We start from the raw sequence: 14,958 nt of genomic DNA on the forward strand, positions 1-14,958 counted from the left end.
AAAAAAAAAAAAAAAAAAAAAAAAAAAAAAAAAAAAGATGACATTATGTGCTTGGTTGTCCCCTCATCCACCATATGGCTTTAGGGAGAACCATACCTGGCTATCCCTTTTGCCCAGTGATGCGCACAGGCCCAGCTTGGTGGGGTGGCGCCTACTTAATTGATGGGACAAGCAAGCAGGGCCTTGGGAGGTCCCTGAGGAGTAACACAGGGCATGAGAGATGAGTCCAACTCCGTGTCTGTCCTGGCCAGGGGGAGCAGGGCTGAAGCTGGGGTGAGGAGAGTGACCCCAGGGTTCACGCCCAACAGGGCAGAGTTCTGTGACAGACTGACAAAGAGCTGGGGACAACCCATTGGCCAGTATGCCAGACTTAGCTCCTGCAAGCTGGAGGATTTTAGCCAAAGACCTGACTCTTCTCTCTAGAATACTGGTTTCCACTTGTATGTGCCTGGCTTCACTGAGGGCTTATCAACAGTGTAGTCTTCTTCACAACAGAGGCTCTGACTGGGGTGTATGTGGGGGTGGGGTGGGGATGGGGAGGTTCTTCCTGTGGGCCCAGCACCCAGCATCGGCTCTATCCCTTGAAGACTTCATCCTGATGGGGAGCTGCCTCAAGCCCTGGTTGCATCTGCTTAGGCTTCAGTCAGGGTGGGCTCATCTGCCTTTCAGCCTTAGAACTGGCTGTAGCAGCTAAGGTGCAGGCCACTGGCTCTCTCCATCTACCTACTGACTGACCTCTGACCCTCCCCCTCCCTCTGAGATAAAGGCTGCTCTCCCTGTAGTTGTTACATTCGGTCTCTCCTCCGTCTCCACTGGGGGCATCTCAAGTCCATCTCTGTCATTAGTGTCATGTGACATGTATCTGTCACTGTGTTGGGTATAATGAGCAAGGTCTCTATGCCCTGTCCTGTCACTCAGCAGGGAGTGGTGGGATGCACGTGTCGGGCAGGGCAGGAGAACGTGTAATGAAATAGAGGGGTTTGGAGGTGCAGGACTAGGTTCTCGGGAAGCAGGAGAGACTGCCTACATGTAACACTAGTGCTGCCCTGTGCTTGAGGGTCCAAGCAGGCCTCAGAGGCAGGTTTCGTGCTCTGTGGACTTTGTTTTCTTAGCATAGCCTGCTGGTGGTGAGGCCCAATGAGGCCTTTGTTGGTAGTAGCCTGACTATGCAGGGCCCATCCTACAGTCCTTAGGGAGACAAATTATTAGAGGTGCTATCTTCTGGAGCACCAAGGGATCTCATCGCTAGGGATTCTGGGAATGCTAGAGAAGAGCTGCCTGAACCTAGAGAGGTTGGGGTGTTGACATGGTTGTTGGGAACTCATAATCCAACTTGGGACTCCACAGGTCTGCAGAAGGACAACTGGAAGGAGCTAGTGGACAGAAAACCCAGGAGAGAGAGCAAAGCCTGAAGGAGACAGGCTTCTTGACTCTACTAAGTGAAAACAGAGGCTTTCCCTTAAGTCAGGAGGCAGGAACAGGGGCTTCAAGACACAAACCTATTCTGGCCTTCCTGTTTTTACTCTAGCTGTGAGGTTCAGAGTTCCAAGAAGATGAAGGATGCTCACAGGAGGGGAGGTGTGTGGGAGTGTCACATCTGCTTTGTGCATGGCTCAGGGAAGAACACAGCCAGGTCACACAGCTGGTGAACATCTGGGTCTGTACTCTTCCAGGTCACATGGTTGGTGGATATCTGAGTCTGTGCCCTTTGCCTATGTGTCCTCTGGGCTGTGAGTGTCACAGTGGTCTGCAGTGTGCAGACCCTTCTGTGCAGAGTCCCCATAAACAGCAGCTAATACCCACTGCGCATGCCCTTGCCTGCCCCATGTACAGACAGACAGGGCCACAGTGTCCGGCTGGAGGGACTGTGTGTGCCACTAGGGACCTGTGGTTAGCCAAGAGGCTGCTCAACAAAGGGAAAGCCCTAGTTCAGATTTCAATGGCTGCCCCAGAAAAAATGACTCCTGGGCTAGAACAGACAGGGTGCGGGGTCTGAAGGGAGCCTCTGTGAAAGGCAGCATACCCTTTCTCCCAACCTGTGAGGTCCTCCGGGTAGAGACTGCTTTCTTGGAAGGGTCTAGATTATGAGTTCCTGGCTGATCTTTGGTAGTCCCATGCTTAATTACACAGCTCAGCAGTAACAGCTGACGAAGGTTAGGCAAAGCCCTGGAACTCTGTCCTCACCATGGACCTGCCTCAGGACTGATTCTCTGCTGGCATCCATAGGTCTGGAAAAGTGGGAACACTGAGGAGAGGCCTGTAAGTGAACATGGGTTCTGGGCTACACATGGCCAGACATTGCACACAGGGCTCCTTCAGGCTCCGCTGGGAACACAGCTCCAACCCTATCCTGAACAAAAGGGCAAGCGAAGCTCAAGACTGGGCGGTGACCCTGGCTGGTGTCCAGGAAGCCAAGATGGAGGCCAGATCTGACTGCAGAAGCTGGGCCAAAATGAACTGGAAGGAGGAACCCCTGCGGCAAGGTTGGACTTCTGTCTAACCATGGGGTCCATGCTGTAAGAACAGCTACACATCCTTACCAACAAGCTCCATCTTGGAGAAACCTGAAGTCCTTCCCCCAACACCTCTCAACTCCTGCTACTTTGCCCATGTCAGTCTTGGAACCCTGCTTGAGAGAGACCTGAGAGGCTGACCGCTTACCCTGGCCCAAATGCTCAGTTCACGGGGACTTGGCTAGAGATACTCAGAAAGCCACCTAAGAAGCTGGAGGTGGGGGAACAGGCCATGTCCTTTCCAGGGAGGTAGGCTGGGAGAGAGCTTCGTGGGTTGGTCTGTTTCTACAAGAGAGAAGACCACTCTATATTGAGTGGTGTTTTCTGGCACCTTCCATTTGCGGCATGTAGATACATAGCTGGGACTCGGTTAGCAGAACCGTCAGGAGTCAGGGATGGGCAGCGTAGTTAGTGGTAGAGGGCTCTGAGGTCACATTTCAGAAGGTTTGGGGGGTACATGGGTCAAATCCTGAGGAGCGAGGAGCTGAGGAAAGAGGTATGGGTTGTCCCAGGGAAGATGGCTGTGCCTGCAGCTAAGCACTAGTGAGGTGAGAGACAGGGAGGAGGCTGGGTCTCTAGGGAGAGGAAGTGTGTTGGGGTAGTGAGAAACAGCCATGGGCCCAGGCAGGAAGAGGGTATACCCTGAGAGGGTCGAGGTCAAGAAACATCAGTGTGTCAAAGGAGCCTGGGCCCATGATGACAGGTGGAACATGAGAATTGGGAGAAGAGGGCCCAAGGTAGCTTGCCTTCCGTCTATGAGGCTCACTATCTCTGAGCTATGCTATCACTATGAGCTATGCTATCCCTGAGCTGGCTGCTAGACAGCAGAGGGTCCTCTAGCAGGGCTTGGTCTCCAGGCCAGAAGTGCTGTCTCTGCAGCTTTGTGTGGCTTCTATCTTTCAAGTCTCAGTTTCTTTATCTGAGGTCAGCCAGAGGTCCTGTTCCTCTTTTCTTTGGTAACTATGCCAGGACTGCACACCTCTATCCATCCTACAACTTGACAGCCAAATCGCCACTAACTCCTGTCAGCCTCAGATGTATGCTGACCGAACCAAGAGAGGGAACGGACTAGCCACACGTGGGGTCAGTCTAGAAGGTGGGTGTAGCTTGGTCACCTGATCCTTTTCACCTGTGCTGTCTCTGGGGTTCTGTGGGTGGTGAGGTCCTGTGAGCACAGAAGGGGCACACAGGTGACACAGAGCTGTACTGAGGAAGTGTGAATGGGACATGAGAGCTGGAGGTAGCCTTGCCAGACGGAACTGTCCTAGGTATGGCACTGGGTAGTGATAAGGATGTGACCCGCTGAGGCAGGGAGCCCAGGACAGGAAGAGGGTATACCCAGAGAGACAGTGGCCATCCAGATGAGTGGGGTGTGGGGCTGGGAAAATGAGGAGCAGGTATGTAGTTGCCAGCAGGGAGCGAGCATCCAAAGCTGGAGTCAAGAGGCTCGAGACAGTGTGGCAGTGTGGCCCCTCTAAGGATTAGCCATTGTCATCTTTAGTTTCCCTACCCCACGGTTTTCCAGCTCTCCTTTCCCTTCCTGGACCTTTCGCAATGCAGCAGACCTTGGGGTGCTGTCCTGCCTACCACAATCTTCAACCTCCAGCTCCTTTGAGGCTGGTGGGGTAAATGTGGGACATCTATTCATGGGGACATCAGGCTCGCTGGAGAAGGCTGCACCAGGAATCTCCTCCCAGCAGGACATGCCCACAAATGAAGCTACCCTCACCCCCAGCTCAGCTGCTTGCTCAGGCACTAGAGGCCTTGGTGGGGGAAGTGGGAGAGTGGGAGGGCAGAGACAGAAACTGGGAGACAGGGCTGGGGGAGGACAGGGCAGAACCAAGGGCAGCGCTGGCTTCACCTTGCCTGGAGCCGCCCCTTGCTCTTGGGCTTGTACTCCTGCTACCTATGCCAACAGCTGGCACTGTCAAAAGCTGCCCTGTGCTAGCCACTTTTCCCATGTGCTTATATCGTCTTCCTGACAGCTCTCGTGGGTATGCAATGTACAACTCCAAGTGCAAATATGTCTCCGAGAGAGCTAAGAGACATTCCTGGCAGATGTGGCTCCCTGGGGCCTTGTAGGTTGGCTCCACCTCTCCTCCAGATCTAGGCACCTCTGGGCCATGCCTACACACTGGTTGCTGATGGGAAGAATCGTGGACACTGGGCTGGACCTAAATTCTGGCCATCAGTGGGAACATTTATGAAGAGGGCCTTTCAGGAACCGAGGGATAGGTAAGGCTTTGTGGGGACTTCTGTCCTTGTAAACCTAAGACACTCCCCTCAGACTAGTCAGTGTCCTATTTACTCTGACATCTGTAAGTACTGAGCATCCATTCCTGGAGAGACTCCAAGAGGAAGCAGAGAAATGTGGGCCTGAAAGGGTTGGGTGAGAGGTGCAGAGTCTGCTAGGACAGTGCAGGGGAGAAGTTTCTGAGCTCCCCACTCTGGGTCCTTATCCCTCGACCATGTCAGTCCAGTTCTCAGTGAGGCCTGGGCAGAGTGCAAGGCTGGGGTTGGTCACTGCCCTGGGGACAGGCATCCTGCACTCCTGAGCGCTCCTGCAGACCCCCACTGGCTGGCTGTAGGTTCTGCTCCTTGGTGCCTTTGGGAGAACAGACTAGACGGAGCCTGGACACCTGCTGAGCTTCGAGTCTGCTCAGTGACTGGTGACTGGCTTTGGATTTGGTGTCTGCAGGAACTGTGTTCCCCTCCCTTCTCAGGACGTAGGGTCTGCACGCGTGATGTGGGACAGATGCCTCTGCGGTTGTGGGGATCCAAGGAAGCAGCATCCCTGTGGAGGAGGGAAGGTTTGGGCAGAGGGACTGAAGACACTAGGTTGTGATGCAAGGTGGGTACCACTGCAAGAACTGAGGGAAGGCATAGCTCACACTGCCTAGTGTGTCTCACATGTGCAGGTCTGGCTTTGGAGCTTCTACTGTGGACAGGAAGACTGGGAGTCCTGGATTGGATTGATGAGAGGACCACTGTGGGCTGTGCCTTAGCAGAGGGTCCTCAGCATTGGCTGGACCGTCTGTTATAACTCAGAACCCATAAGACACAAAGGCCGTTGCTGACAGGATTGTGTTAAGGGCCTGTGCTGGGAGGCCTCCTTAAACTGTTTGGTCTGAATGGACCCTAGCTCCTCCCAGTTCTCTGAAAGTTTCTCTCTCCCAAGAAGGATAAGGATGGCCACATTGGAGCTTTCTCCCAACCAATGGGGTAGCACCCTGCTGTCTCACCAGGAATGGAGCCATCTCTGTCCTGAGAAACCACTGTACCATCATTCTACTATATGGTTATCACCAGGATCAGTTGGCCTTTCCTGTCCTGCCTGGTGCTGACAGGAGTGGGGCTCTGAGCCAGCACCTTCACATGAGTGATGCTGTAGGCCTGAATCAAGGCTGGGTCACTTCGAGTCTCTAAACTGGGAGCCTTGCAATCAAAATAACAGCTTGGGCAAAGAGTAGCAGGTCCCGAGGAGCTGAGGGGCTCGGAGACTGACATGCTTTATTTACCTCTGTGTCACATCCTCTGGATTTGTGTGTGTCCTGGCTCTGGTTCACACCCATGAGAGTGATAACTGACTTGTAGGCATCTAAGGGACATGGCCTCTGGGGTCAGGGCACAGAGTCTCTCTTGGAAAGTTCCCAGCTCTGACAGTTAGGGTGGGAGATGCGGTCTCAATCCTGCATATCTTTTGTGGAGCCCATGACTAGAAGCCACTGCCCGAGTGATGTGTGAATCTGGGCTCCCATTGGGAAGGAGGGCTCTCTCGGCCTGAGAATCCACTTGCTCTAGATGTGTAGGGAGTGCAGAAGGCCAGAGGGAGAGACAAGGTGGGAAGTAGGGGGGCAGAGCTCTTCCCTCGCCACCTCTTCCTGAGGGGTGCACCTTCTGCCTCTTGCTTTCCCCACTCCTCAAATAAACCCCATCCATAATAATTCTAAGCTGGAACCGTGGGGTCATCTTGGCAGGTTTATGACAACAGGACATGTTGGTCTTCACTCTAGTGAACCCTGAGTACGTAGTATCCCGGCCTGCCTTACCACACCTTCACCCTGTCCTCTGGAGGAAGCTGGTCAGTACAGGGGTCAGTACACAACCTAAGGAGCCAGGTGGCCCGGGACCTGGCCTGTCGTGGAATTTCCTGTCTCTCATCTTCCTCTCCTGCTGCCAGGTGCTTCCCCTTGACCTGCCCTCTCTCCCTCTTACCCTGGAATCTCAGAGGCCCAAGCCACCTCCAGCCTCAGACTCTCCCAAGGCAGTGTGCTATTGCTCCCTCTCTGAGACCAACACAGTCTGCTTGACTCAATTCTATCTCCCCTCCCTGTCTGTCTGTCTTTCCACACATGGCTTGTCTCTGAATATGATGCCCAAGTATGTTCTGACAAGCACGAAACAAAACAGGGTGGTTACCTCTACTATTCACCTGGGAGCTGCCCTGCCTCACTGGGGGTTGGTACTAGCTAGTCTGGGGTTCTAGACCATCCTCTTTTCATAGGGGTGTCTTTCAGAGAGAAGTTCTGAGAAGCCATGTGCTTTCCAGCTGGGGCCTCCACACTAGTATTACAAAATGAGGTGACCTTTCTAAGACCTTCATGCTCTGATCTCCAGGACCCACATGGCCATGATCCCGAAGGGTGCTCAGCTGTGTAGGGTACTGAGTGACCTGGGGCAAGCAAGGGAGTTTCAGTTTCCTTCGCTGAAAAACAAAGACTCATCTACCCAGTCCTACAGCTGGAAGAGTTTATATGAGGCTCACAGTACCACGGAGTAGGTTGTGACAACCCTGGAGGCTGTACTAAACACAGGGAGTACAGGAAGCTGGCACGGCCTACAAGCCAGCTACTTAGAACAGGGACTTACTGATGGATGGGGGAATGCAGAGGTGGGACCCTGTGTCAAGAGTGGTCCTTCTCCATCTCTTTCTCCTTGAGCTAGTCTAGAAGCAGCCTGGCCAGCAGGTCACCTGAGAGTAGGGTCAGAGTTCCATGCTGCTTAGAATCCCTCCCACCAGGGTCCCAGAGTCTCAGTGTGGCATGCTGGCCCTCGGACCCTAACATTCATGTTGGCTCACTACGTGAGCAGTGGAGGTTCATGCACTCAGGCCACTAGGCACCGGTGCAGGGTTCTTTGCTACATTATGCAAACAAAGAAATCAAAGTGTTTGATGGAGAGCACACTATTTTAAAAAGGAAAACGAGTTTCCATCTGCAGTGAGGCCTCCCCGCCTTCACACACAACACACGAAGACCCCACTCGGCACACACAGACAGACACACATCCTCATGCTTACACTCACCCACACGCTAGCACATGGACATGCTCACACAGAAGCACACCTCCCCGCCAGCGTCTGTACACTCACACCAGTGCCCAGGCTCTCACACTCCCCGAAGCTGGCGTGTCACATGTGAGTGCATGCCGGGACCCCCCCAGGCCAGCGTTCATTCACACTTACCCACACACCCAAAAGGGCAGGGAGAACAAAGGAAGTGGAAGAAAAGTGTTACCCATGAGGAGCCGCCGTTTCACCCGCTTGTCCACATCAGCTACTGACGTGGCATTGAACTGAGAGCGCTCAATTGCAGCCTCATCCTTCTCTAGAACACAAGTAAGGGACAAACACGGAGCCAGTGGTTAATGAGAGCCCACTTCCCGCGGCCCAAGACAGTCAGCCTCTTGGCGTGGCGCACACAAAGCCAACACAGCATGCCGGGCCAGCGCGGTGCCCTCGCCAAGGGCTAATCCCAGGAACTTCCAGGCGGGTGTGCTCAGGGTAAAGCAGAGAGGCAGCGAGGGTGGGAGGGATGGCATGCAGGCAAAGGAGGTGGCCAAGACACAGACCTGGACACAGCAGGCACACGGGGCCCATGTGCAGACAGGCAGGGTGGGCAGCTGAGGTCAGAGCAGGAACCCCGTGTGGAGGACACGGAAGCAGACAGCATGCCATAGGCTCACAGAGAGAGGCAGTTACAGGTCCCTGTGGCTCGAGCACATATGACACGAAGCACAGGACGAAGGGACAGGTTTGCGAAATCTGGTGATGGATATTCCTGCGACAGCAGATGCTCTGTTACGAGGATGCTGCCACTCATGCAAAAATTAAGAACAAAACTCACAGAGAAACATACACATACATACACACGGAACGCTGGATCCCATTGGACAGACAGAAAATCCAGGGATCTGGGCAGCACTGGTTGCCTGCTTGTCTAGAGGAGCAGAGGTAAGCATTCAAGTGCTTGACAAGGGGGCTGCAGAGAAGGAGCCGTCATTTTTGGAGCGTGCGGGAGGGAAACGGCTCGGGCCAGCCAGGGAGCTTCCAGCCACTGGGCACAAAGCTGTGCCAAGATGCTTTGCTGGGCCTGGTGACAGGGAGCAAAGCGGGACAGGAGGTTTCTCATCCTGGCCAGGAGTTGAAACCACAGTGGCTGGAGCTGGGTGGGAGGATGGTTTCTAACAAGAGGGGATGGACAGGAAGTATGGGGCTTGGGGAAAGAGATTCAAGCAGGGACTGTCACATGCAGCAGACATTAAAAAAATAAAAATAAGAAGAGATGGGGGGTGAGTGAGTAAGACACAGGCAAGAAGGGTTAGACCCAGGCTGGAGTTCATCTCCCCAGCAGCTGTCTGTGCTTTTCCAGTGGCTGCAGGGCAGGCTCGACTGGACATGGGGAAATGGGACAGACGAGACAGAAGGGAGACTGGGGTGGCTCAAGGGAGATCTGGGGCAGGACAGCGGCGGGGGAGAGGTCAGAGGGCAGGACACTCTAGATGGGATCAGGCTGCAATAGAGACACTGGTCTGAGACCTGCTTTGGCTTTTAATTATTATTTTTTGATTGGTTGGTTTGGTTTTGGCTTTTGGCTCTGAGAAATGATTAATGAATGTCAGTTGTCAGACAAGACAGGCAATCAGGGACCATCACAAGAGAAGCAGCGGGAATGAGGTAAAACGAAATCAAGGATGGCTGTCTGAGAGAAGAGACCACACAGAGGAGGGGAGAGCCACCACAGGCAGCAGGACAGCCCCAACCACAGAAGGGATAGCCTGGGATCCCTTCCCAGCCTAGCACCCAGCTTTCCAAGACACCAAGGAGCAGCGACAGGGGAAGGGCTAAGACAGCAGCTTTGGGACATGGATACATACATGGGTTCACCCAACACCTTTCTGTCACTCAAAAGCCCCTCAAGAAACACCCCTCAAGTTGACCATAAGAAATGGGGCCTCTTCAAAGAAGAATCAAGCATGATTCCCACCAACTCATGTTGGGTCCCAACAAGCAGTTATTTGGTTCCAAAGCCTAAATTCTTTTCTCTTAGTTTAAAAAAAAATCTTGCTAGTATTTTTGAACAGGAGGAAAAAAACGTTATTAGTAATCATTGCACAAAATAACCACAAATGTTCAAGCTGCCCTTGGGAACATGGCCTGGAAGAAGGAAGTGGCTGAGTCTCACTCAGGACTCCAGGGAGCAAGCAGGTGATAGGACAGGAACGTTGCTGAGGAGAAGGGACTTAGGGAGGGTGAGGAAGTCCAAGGGAGAGCAGGCCAGCTCAGAATGAAAAGCAGTCCCAAGCACGCACGTCCCACGCAGGGTGCATACCTCTACCCTCACAGTGAGCCATGTGCTAGGAAACTCAGTTTCCACATGGCTACCAACAGCGCCCAGACCTACAAGTGCTTACAAAGACCCAATGCGGCTGCCAAGGGTTTTCCACATCAGAAAATTCCAGTGCATTAGGGACAGACGATACACCCAAGCTGAAGCAGACAATAGGGAGACCCAACCTAGATGTCCCCAGGGAACTTGTTCCCATGGGAAAAAGGGACCCAAGACAAATCCTCATAGAAGCTGCCCTTGGGATGCCTGCCATGCCCATTGGCCTTGTGGGTGCTTCCTCTTCTTGTCTGCCTTCTGTTTCCTCCAGGACTGGGGGACCACACAAGGTACCTGCAGGGGCAGTATGGCACAAAGTGGTACCAGGTTACAGTGCCTACTTACCGATGCACGTCCGACCGTCAGCATGTAGGGCGTACTTCTGGTGGCAGCCACACATGGGGCCCGTGTCCGTGTCCTCGCAGCTGTGCTGACAGCCTCCGTTTCCATAGTTACAGGTTACTAGTTAGTCCCAAAGTGTATACACGTGTGTATAAACAGAACAACAACAGACATTGTTAGTTTACAGGCACTGGCTATATTTTGGGGGGCGGTGATGTAAAAGTTTAAGGCAGCCAGGGAAGAGCATTTTGAAGATAGAGGGTAGCAGTGATGCATCTCTGTCCCTGAACCCCTTCAGGGTGTCAAGTAGGAACGCTAATCTCTGGAGGTGAGTGGGGAGGGCCCAAGAGTAGACTCTGGACCTCACATGGGATAAAGGGAGAGGCTAGTACACATGCAAGACACTCTAACCCCGTCAGTCTCATTAACAACATCAGGACACACAGGGTCAGTTGTAGGGGAGATGACAGACATGGTTCAAAGTGATATTCATTTTCTTAGCTCTTACTATCTATCCACTCTCTCTCCACTGCCTATGTCTTGGCACAGGTAGAGGGCTGTTCCTATGGATCTCTCTCTCTCTCTCTCTCTCTCTCTCTCTCTCTCTCTCTCTCTCTCTCTCTCTCTCGGCCCTAGTTGTGAGATATCTCAAGCTCTGTTCCCTCATCCCTGACCCTGGAACTCAGCAATGCCCAGATCGACAGGACTTAAGCAAATTAATGTCATCTGGTGTGTGTGCTGAGAACGACCTACATTATGTGGTCAGTGATGCCCATGGCTGGAGGACCTAGGGCCCTGCAGCCCAGAGGTACCCCAGCAGCAGCAGCAGCAGCCTGCATCCATGGAAAAGGGACTGAGCAAGGAGCCAGTCTGAGGTAGAAAAGTGCTAAGTTCAAGTTTATTTAAATGAAGACTGCCACTGTCTAGGGGGAGGGAGACCACCAGAAGAGGACAAGGATCTAAGTCAGATCTCTCCCAGGGACTCTTGGAGACTCTGCTTAATTATTTGAGGTGGCCAAGATGGCTGTCACCTGAGTGCCAGACAGCATATCTCATAGAGACCTTGACTGGTTGCCCATATTCTATCTACATGCACTATCCACTGAGGAAGTCAGTCTGAGGCAGGCCTGATTAGAGGAGCATCGAACTCCAGATCTGAGAGTTTGAGTTAGTCATGCCTATTAAGTAGATCCATTCAGATGGCTGGTAAGGGAGAGAAGTCACTGGGAGTGATGTCATGGGAATGGCTTCCTTCTACACACGGCAGAACGGACGTCTGCAGTCACATTTCTTCTTAGGAAGGAATTATCATGATTCTCTGGGGTCACTTGTCCCAAGAGCCATTGGCCCTAGACCTTGGACAAATAGTCTCCATAGCAGGTAGGGCTAAGATGAGAATGGGTGGACAAGGGCGGGCATCTGTCTGGCATCTCACAGTCTTCAGCAGCTGCAGCCTCTTGGTGGTGTCCTACTCTTGACCCAACTTCCAGGGAAGTCAGATGGCCCACAGGATCTCCTCGATCAAGCCTGTCCTTTCTTTACTTAGGGATGGTGGTGACAGGCTCCAAGTTTCCCCAGCCCAGCGTTCCCACATGGGGACAGAAGCCCAGGGTTCCCAGGGGATAGGACATCATGTTTTTGTTTTTTGTTTTGTTGTTTTGTTTTTAACTGAGAATTCTCTTCAGAATGGCCACAGGGGGATCTTGGAACAAGGCATCAAGAGAACCACAGACAGTTCCTCTCCAGCTCTGCATAAGGGCTCTGGAAAGATCGAGGTGGATAAAGGAATGGCCCTCATCTCTGAAAAAGACCCTAGACTCTGGAGGGTTAAGGGATCAGGGTATGGAGCCCTGTAGTCACTGGGATTCACTTTCCTCTGCCTCCTGAATGCTGGGATTAAAGATATATACCACTACCCAGCTTTTTTGTTTTTCCAAGTCATCTTTAACCATGCCTCACACTCAGAAGGAACCAAAGTCAGACCTCCTGGGTCCCGCCTTCCAGAGAGGCCATAGGGCTTGTCCCAGCTCCTTAGAATTAGGCTTTCTGTACCTTTTCAGGAAGGGTATGGGGGGGGGGATCCATGGACCAGGACATGTTCTAGCCTGGGCTTAGCCCTTTCCCGACCCTGTGGTGACTAGAATAGGAGTCTTAGCTTTCCATAGACTCTGGCTTATCTCCAGTCCTTCCAGTCAAGCTGGATACCCAGAGGAGTCTTGTGAATAAATAAGCCTTCTTCTGTGGCCCTTGTCTCAGCTGGATTACAGCGGTAGACTGGTCCAGTGGGCTCACAGCAGCCCTCTTTCTAGTGTTGGCACGGAGCAAGTCTTTAGAGACTGTGCTTGTCTGCAGCCTGTGCCCACTCCTGTCCTTACCTAGAACAAGGACTGGGAGAGGTGGAGTCAGCTCCATCTGCTCTGAAAGTGGCCAGGTAGCCATCGTTTTCTTTGAAGTTGGAAGAATCCATCGGTGGGGCCAGGCCAGGGCCCAGCCTGCCTTGGTGACAGCCAGCATGCGTGTCTTTGCTGTTCCATGGGAAACAGCTGGGAGTAATGAGAAAGACTGGCCCACATCCTGACCATCGGCAGATGTTGTCGAATGTTATCCTTGAATATGAGAGCAATTATCTTCTTCATCAGAACAGATGTTTGTGATTTCTGCCCCAGCCGCATGTGGTCTGAGGCGGTGATGGAACACATAGAACATGGAAGGTTGAAGGATGGAGGTTTGGGGGTGGGGCTCCTGTCTATGGCTGTGGAGATGTCATCATCCATGCGGCCACGAGACCTTCTGGTGGTGTGACTGCCTTGAGGTCACCCATGCTTTGTAAATAAGTCCACTAAACTCACTGGCTCTCCAAGTTGGAGTCGGGTGGAATCATACTCCTGTCTATCGGTATCTAGGGCGAGCAGGTGCTTGTTCACATGTCTGTAGGAAAAGTTCACAAAACGGTGGAGATGAAAGTGTCTTCGTTTTGGGAGATGGGTAGATAGCATAGGAGGCTGAAGCATGAGCCCCTGGGGACAAGGAGAACAGCAGGTGTTCATGGGTCCCCAGGGCCTTGGCAACTGTTAGGAGAAGGTGAGCCTAGAGAGTTACAGTAGACGGGGATGGTGGTCCACCTGGCTTCTGCCCAGAGTGGAGGAATAAAGGAAAGCTGTGGCCTTTATAGTGGTGTCAGTCAGCTCAGAAGCTGAAGCCCAGGTGGTCGGGAGCACATCCTTCAGGAATCAGAAGCAGCCTCCTCTGGCCTGTTTCTGTATCCTAGCAGGAGACTGAAGAAACCTGGTTCCGCTGAGTTGGAGGTAGTTTCTGAAGCTCCCTCAGTCTTCGGCACATCCAGAATAAAACCAGCCTGGGTATCCCCATGGCCAGTGAGCCTGCAGCCCATTGCCTTTCTACAAAGCTGTTGGCAAGGTGTGTTGCATCAGACGCTCTGGGAGCCTTTGAATGTCTTAAGCTCCTGTTTCCTTTCCTAATTCCATTCCTACTCAAGGGCTGGATGCCCATGTTAAGAGGTTGGACTAGGGATGGGTGTGTAATCCTAGCACTCTGGAGGCAGAAGCAGATGGATCTCTGATTTCCTGGCCAGCCTGGTCTAAATAGTAAGTTCTGGGACACAGTGTAACCCTGTCCCCACAGAATTCTCAATGAAAGGAGACTGTGTTATGTTGGGTCCTGGGACAGGTCTCCTCCAGGCAGGTGAACAGGCCTTGAAATGGTACCTCTGGCCTATTGCTTTCTTCAGATGTGGGGCTCATGGTTGTGCTCGGCCCTGCGGAAGGCCCCTGAGTTCTGCTATTTTATTTATTTATTTACTTATTTATTGTTTTTGAGTCAGAGTCTCATGTAGCACAGACTGGCACCAAGCTCTTTATATAGCTGAAGGTGACTTTGAATTCTCCTCCTGTCTCTACCCCTCAAGTGCTGGAGTTACAGGTATGCACCACCAGGCCTAATTTATATGGTGCTGGGGACGGAACCCAGACAAGGCAAGCACTCTAGGATCTGAGCTATTTGGGTCCTGACCTTAGAACCTGGAAAACTGTCAGCACCAGGTCCACTTCCTCCCATCCAACCCCCCCCCCCCATCCCCCGTCACCCACCCTCTTTTACTTCTTTATACTCTTCTGTCACCTAAGACTGTTCAGGCTGATAGACACAGTGGGGCTTTAAAAATTCTGAACCATAATCCCCCTCCCCCACAGGAGAGTCCGACTTCAGGGTCCTATAGATGGTCCAAGCCAATGTCTGGGGCTGTGCTGATGGTGTCATACCCGGTATAGAAAGCTCCAAACTGGGAAGTCATGACCCATCCCTGTAGTTTCCCCAAGCCTCTCAGCAGACCCGTCCTCCACCTACCCTGGGCTGCTGAGATCTCTCCCTGACCAATGTCCAACACCCTGGACAGACCCACTGCCACAAAACAATGGTAGGAG

At 52.7% G+C, this 14,958-nt stretch overlaps 1 protein-coding gene across 2 annotated transcripts in view; it reads right to left on the reverse strand.

Annotated features, from left to right (window-relative positions):
- The window catches only part of Scube1 (signal peptide, CUB domain and EGF like domain containing 1), a 114,275-nt gene that overhangs the window by 35,324 nt on the left and 63,993 nt on the right, over window positions 1–14,958 (reverse strand). The window contains exons 6-7 of one of the 2 annotated variants that reach the window (XM_028788724.1): window positions 10,523–10,639; window positions 8,030–8,119 (exon numbers count right to left, since the gene is read on the reverse strand). In XM_028788724.1, the coding sequence (XP_028644557.1) occupies window positions 8,030–8,119; window positions 10,523–10,639 (207 nt within the window). The remainder of the gene's footprint in view (window positions 1–8,029; window positions 8,120–10,522; window positions 10,640–14,958) is intronic. The other variant, XM_028788725.1, reaches the window with a different exon arrangement.

This window comes from Grammomys surdaster, unplaced genomic scaffold, assembly GCF_004785775.1.
Source record: "Grammomys surdaster isolate TR1022 unplaced genomic scaffold, NIH_TR_1.0 125767, whole genome shotgun sequence".
NCBI classification, from domain to species: domain Eukaryota; kingdom Metazoa; phylum Chordata; class Mammalia; order Rodentia; family Muridae; genus Grammomys; species Grammomys surdaster.